Source organism: Nanorana parkeri, unplaced genomic scaffold, assembly GCF_000935625.1.
Source record: "Nanorana parkeri isolate BGI_ZX_2015 unplaced genomic scaffold, ASM93562v1 scaffold214, whole genome shotgun sequence".
In the NCBI taxonomy this organism is placed as follows: Eukaryota; Metazoa; Chordata; class Amphibia; order Anura; family Dicroglossidae; genus Nanorana; species Nanorana parkeri.
The window spans coordinates 1,371,066-1,376,832 of record NW_017306482.1 but is presented as its reverse complement, the minus strand read 5'-3'; the positions used below and the strand labels follow the sequence as shown (position 1 = coordinate 1,376,832).

General features: G+C 48.6%; 1 protein-coding gene across 1 annotated transcript in view; it reads right to left on the bottom strand.

Moving 5' to 3' along the window:
* Positions 1–535: 535 nt before the first annotated feature.
* RNF181 (ring finger protein 181) overlaps positions 536–5,767 on the bottom strand; it is a 10,473-nt gene continuing 5,241 nt past the window's right edge. The window contains exons 3-6 of the mRNA XM_018555814.1: positions 4,371–4,504; positions 3,234–3,349; positions 3,075–3,149; positions 536–748 (exon numbers count right to left, since the gene is read on the bottom strand). Coding sequence (XP_018411316.1) covers positions 689–748; positions 3,075–3,149; positions 3,234–3,349; positions 4,371–4,504 — 385 coding nt within the window. The 3' untranslated portion in view covers positions 536–688. The remainder of the gene's footprint in view (positions 749–3,074; positions 3,150–3,233; positions 3,350–4,370; positions 4,505–5,767) is intronic.

Sequence of the window (5,767 nt, the reverse complement as noted above, 5' to 3'; positions counted from 1 at the left end):
TCAGGATCTGCCAGGAAGACTACTGACAGCATGGAGGACAGATGGACTGAAGTCACAACCGGGGAATACACTTCTGGTTAGCCATTATATAAAGCCCAGACGGTCCTAACATCCTAGAACAGTGATGGCCAACCTTGGCACTCCAGCTGTTTTGGAACTACAAGTCCCATGAGGCATTGCAAGGCTCTGACAGACACAACTCCCAGAGGCAGATGCATGTTGGGATATGTAGTTTTGGCACAGCTGGAGTGCCAAGGTTCGCCACCACTGTCCTAGAAGAAAGTGACACTGCAGTCATTGAGCATGTGAAGCTCTAGTAAAGGACGGGCGGCAATGTCTGTCTACTATACTCCATCCATTCAGCTGTAATTGTTAACAATTCAATATGCATTCTTAGCAGTAATGTGACATTTATAAGTGCCACGTATTCAGGCCACAAGTGGGCTCCTTCCACTGGATGCAGGTGATCATACAACTAAGCTAAGTCTGATGTCACAGAATCTTGTAATACCATAAAACAGAGAAGAAACATAAAATTAAAAAAACACTCCACGTATAAAACCAATATGCCTCTTTCAGGACTGGTGACTGGACTGCTATGCAGGCTGTACATGTAATGCAGCGTGTTCCAGCTGGGGGCTCAGACTGCGTGTAAGTGTGCCAATGGGATCCCATGGAGACGCCTGGGTCATGTATACATGGCGTCGTGCAGATACTCTAGCCTGTGTTCCTTCTGCTTCCTCCTTGCCTGGAAGACATAAAGGAGTGAGATAATAAAATGGAACAAAGCGTAGAGTCGATTCACGCTGTTGTGCTGCGGGATTGAGCTCAATAAAAAACAATTATTCAACAAGCTCACTGGCTCCGCTGAGGCTGCTCATCATGTTAAGCGAGGATCCCCTTCAGTCTGTACCCAGGAAGGGACCCCAAATGTAAAAACACAGCAGAAGCACCATTGATGAGAAAGAGAACTATGGGGTAAGTTTTCCCCATAGTTCTCTTAAGGGTCACAGGAGGACATATACCACCGTTCTCCCGTGACCCCAAAGCTCAGTATATAGCCAGCTACAGCTTGCGGTTATACTGAGAGCGACCGCAGCCGGGACGGATCCCGACATTACTGTCAAGATCCACCCAGCTGCATGAGTGACAGCTGGCTCTGCCCATCTAAAGGCAGAACCAGCTGTACCCGCCCCCCTCCCCCGTCCGTTCCGCCAGTCAGCGCTGGAGGAGGGGGTAATCCCTGCAGGGAGCCGTGAGTGACAGTAACGGCTCTCTGCAGAGAGATGATCGAGAAGTGAGCGAGCGACGGTATGTGTTCCCTCACTTCCCGATCTATTGAGCCGACCTGTGACAGTTTCGTTGCCACACATCGGCTGGAACTATGAGGTGAATGATTAATGGACTCAAAGCATTAGAAGTACCAGAATACATTACAATGCAATGACTGATGTATGAAATATCTGCAGAGTTAGTGAGGCAGCGTGACCTGTTTTATGCAATCATATGACAAATCATTAAAAAGAACTCTGAGCAAATAAAATGGGGCTGCTTCCGCACGGCAAGGGTTAAGTGCTCATTAAGTCTAGGGAGCTAAAATAAAGTTATACCCACCCAAATCAGGATCCCGGCTGCCTGAAAGTCCAGACCTTGCAGCCTCGCTCCCCCTCTGCTCCAGTGGTCCAAGGACATGCGAGCCATCACATTCTATACAGTGTAGGGAGATTCCATTGCTGGAGCGGAGGAGAAGACAGGCTGCAGGAACTGGTCTAGCAGTCAGCTGGTATTGTGGTTCAGGTGAGTTAATTTAGGTCCCTACACAAAACGAGCACCTAACCTGTGCACAGCGGGGGTAGATTAAAGTGACACTAAACTCAGGAGTCAAATCTTAAAATGATATTCAAGCACCTCAACTATTACCATAAATGTCTCTTATTTGTGTATCACTCGGCTGGGGATCCTCAAATCATCTCTGAACTGGTGCTGACACTGTGCTTCCTTCTGGAGAGGGGCTACTTTTGTTCCCCATGGTCCCTGTGTGTGTTGTAAAGAAGTCACCACTCCAAGCTCACTCCTGTGATGGACTACAATCTCAGTACAAAGTAGTAACCTAAACCTGAGATTCAGGGGCGTAACTAGAAGTCACAGGGCCGCAGAGCAAAATTTTGTATGGGGCCCTGTGATTTCTAGTTACACCCAATATATACCCTGAATATATATATATATATATCCTGATATCCCAAATAGCTCACCTGAGAGTGACCCTGCAGAGCCCACCATAGACTCTATATGGTGGGCTCTGCAGGGTCTCAGGTGGGCCGGTCAAACCCCCTTACCTGTCAGCCCCGATCCACTGTCTGCCTCCTCCTCCTCCGCAGTCGCTGGTGGGCCCCGCCTCCTCCGTCGCAGCTGCTGGCTGTCACTGACTCGGCAGCGGCTGTGAGGAGGAACGCGCCGCTACACACATAACTGACAGGTTGTCAGTGATGTGAACAGCGGCGCATTCTTCTCACAGCCTTCAGTGACAGCCAGCAGCCTGAGATGCCATAGCGACCCGTACGGCATCAGGGGGATGTCCTGGCCGGGCCCCCCCGTGCCCCGGGCCCCAATGGTGATTGTTCTGCCACTGGTGATATTGTAATCCATCACAGGAGTGAGCTCGGAGCGGGGACTACTTTACCACACACAGGGAACATGGGGAACAAAAGTGGCCCCCCTCCAGAAGGAAGGACAGTGTCGGCACCAATTCAGAGATGATTTGAGGATCTACAGCCGCGTGATACACAAATAAGATACGTTTTTGTTATTAGTTCAGGTACTTGAATTTATTTTTATGATTTGACTCCGGAGTTTAGTGTCATTTTATTTGCCCAGAGTTCTTCTTTAAAGCTACTTGGGCTCTCCCACCATTTGGTCTGGCGCTCCTGTAAAATATTTGAAGAGTTTTTGCTCCATTTAAAACAAGAAAGAAAAAAGCTTTGGATGGAGTTCTCCTTTAAGAAGAATATATTACAAGGTAGCTGACACACAGCATCTAATGTCCAATATCTTCGTGGACTGGGGGGATCCGTTACCTTTTCCTGTTTGTACTCCTCGTAGTTCGGGCTGTCAGTGGGTAGCTCATCTCTGCACAGGGGGCAGGAGTTAGTCTGTAGAGAGAAGGGAACGAGTCAGCACTACGATAACATCTGTATATCCCTACGATCCACATACAAGGTGACAGGTTCTCTTACCTTTCCTAGCCATGGCAGGATGCAGGCTGAATGAAAGAGGTGTTCACAAGGTAGCTGTCGCACTGTCTCACCCTCCTCGAACTCTAACAAGCACACTGGACATTTGAGGGCAGCGTCTGTAAGTGACATGAAGATTATAGGACTCATGTTTTCCTTCTGATTTTTACCTTGGTTTCTTTAAAGTGCACCTGTCACTGATACACAACATAGGTGGCTATTTTATACTTAAAGCTGATGTTGAACCAGCTTATATTTGGAAATTTGTAAATAAAATGTCTCCATTTTCATGACATGCCTTTTTTTTTTTTTAGACTCAGTGACATCATCATTGGGTGTCTGTGCTTCCTTATGCAATGCAGGCAGATCATGACTGGTGGGAGGAGCTAGCAGGGTGCTGCACATCACAGCACCCTGCCTCAGTTCACCTCCCAAGAGCTCTCAGCCCTGATGCAATCAGTGGGCTGGCTCTTGGGAAGAGTTATGCAAATATGAAAATGGTTTGATAGTTGGATGTCAGTCTGGAGGAGTGGGCATTCCTAGGCAGACTGTATTGGCATGCAGGTAACCCCCACATGTGATGCTGAGCCGCCATGGTTGAAAGACCTGAAATCCAATGAATGAAACGGGTGGGGCACAGACAGTAAGTTTGGGGAGGAAAGACCTAATTGTTGCTGGATGTCCTCCAGCCAGGAAATGAGGCGGGCTCTGACTTGCTGCAGCTTCTAATGCACATTGTGAGAAGCTCGCAGTGTGCAGTGAAATCAGAGAAAGCCATATCAGTCCAGGAGAGGACACGGTACAACTGTGCAAGAGTGAAGGGAAGGCCGAAGGTCAGATATAAGACTGAAGGGAAGGCCGGAGATTGGCTTTAAGAGCCAAAACAATTTTAATACGAGGTCTTCCTGGCCAGCAGCACGCTGGCCAGTCCACAAACTGGCTGCCTCCGGAGTTTGTACATGACAGGTACACTTTAGGAGACACCTATCCATGCATTACACACAATTACCTCTGGAACTGTCGCAGTCATTCAAGGATCCCATTTGATTGCCTCCGTTCTTAGCAGTAGTGAATTCATCAGAAAGATCGATAATTGTGTTCCAGTGACAGGTGCTCTTTGAAGAGAAGTCTGCGTCTTACCTGCCTGCTTCGCTGTCACCGTGACTTTTGGCAGATTTTCTACCACCTTTTTGGAAGCCGCCGGGGGAAGTCTGTGGTCCCAATCTGTGAGATCCATGGGCCCAAGATCAATATCCATCCCGCTGAGGAGACTCCTGATAGAGAAATTCACAGGGAGATACAGCTTCAATCCTACCGCAAATAACATTCCTACAAGGAATGACACCAATAAAGAGACTCTCTCTGACCTTTGTCAGCCTTTCATTGCTGTGTCCCTGCTGGGGAGAATACCAGAGGGAGATCTTCCAATGGGGACACTTGTCCTGGAGAGATCACATCTCACTTCCTGTTCTGCCTTGAGACAGGAAGTGACATTTTACAGCAGAAAGAATTGCTATATGAAAACGTGGTTCCACAAGAGACGCACTGGCTTCCATGCCGACTGACTGCTGCCCGACCATGTAAAATACCCAGTACTTCCAGTGATGGAAAACCATGACACCTACTTCTCATGGTGCAGTGCTGGCTGGCTGGCTGAAGGCCCCATCACCAGTTGAGTGTACCCATGTGAGGCTGGAGAGGCTGGAGCATTGAGCGTGTATTGTTTGGACTTTACAACAGTCACAATTTGCACAGTGGCAAGGAGCATAAGAGACTTAAAGTGACAAAGACTCATTTTCTCCCCCCCCCCATGCTGGTGTAAGGACTTACCTGAAATGAAGCCTCTTGATCTGATCACCTTCTTCTGTCCTGTAGTTTTCAGGAGTCCCTCCAGCGCTGGTGCCGGTCTCTGATCCAGCGCTGACTGCTGTGTCTTCTGTGTCACATGGTGTCTGTGCACATGCACGCTGCCGGGCTGCCTGCATTGACATACCCTGTGTCCCTCCACTTCTCCCGGCCAAAGATCTCTACTGCGCATGCGCCCACCCCATGATCCTTTGTGGCTGCAGGTACGTTTTTTGTTTGAATGTTTTTGCATACATCTACTGCTTGCTAGCAATAGATACATGCAAAAAAACCCGGAGGTATTAATTATACTTTAACTTACTGACAGCCCCCCACCACCTTCCCCGGCCCCCGCTGAAATGTCTGAAGTCCCCACCAGGTACTGTAGCTATCCTTACAGCGGACATCGCAGCCCCACAGTACGCAATGCTCATAATGCTTGCAAATGGCGAGCACTCATTGGCCAACACAGTCACATGACCATGCTGGCTAATGAGGAGCACTTCTGAACCAGGGACCAGGTGACATAATAACTTTGAATAAAGACGTCATCAGCACACCAGCTTGACAGAATCTAAGTCAGTGCAAATCCATTTATTGATAGATGTCACTCAGAATATCAAGTGCTTTCGGGGCCGTACAGGGTCCCCTTCATCAGGCCCAGACTCGTCTACTCTGATCCTGATGAAGGG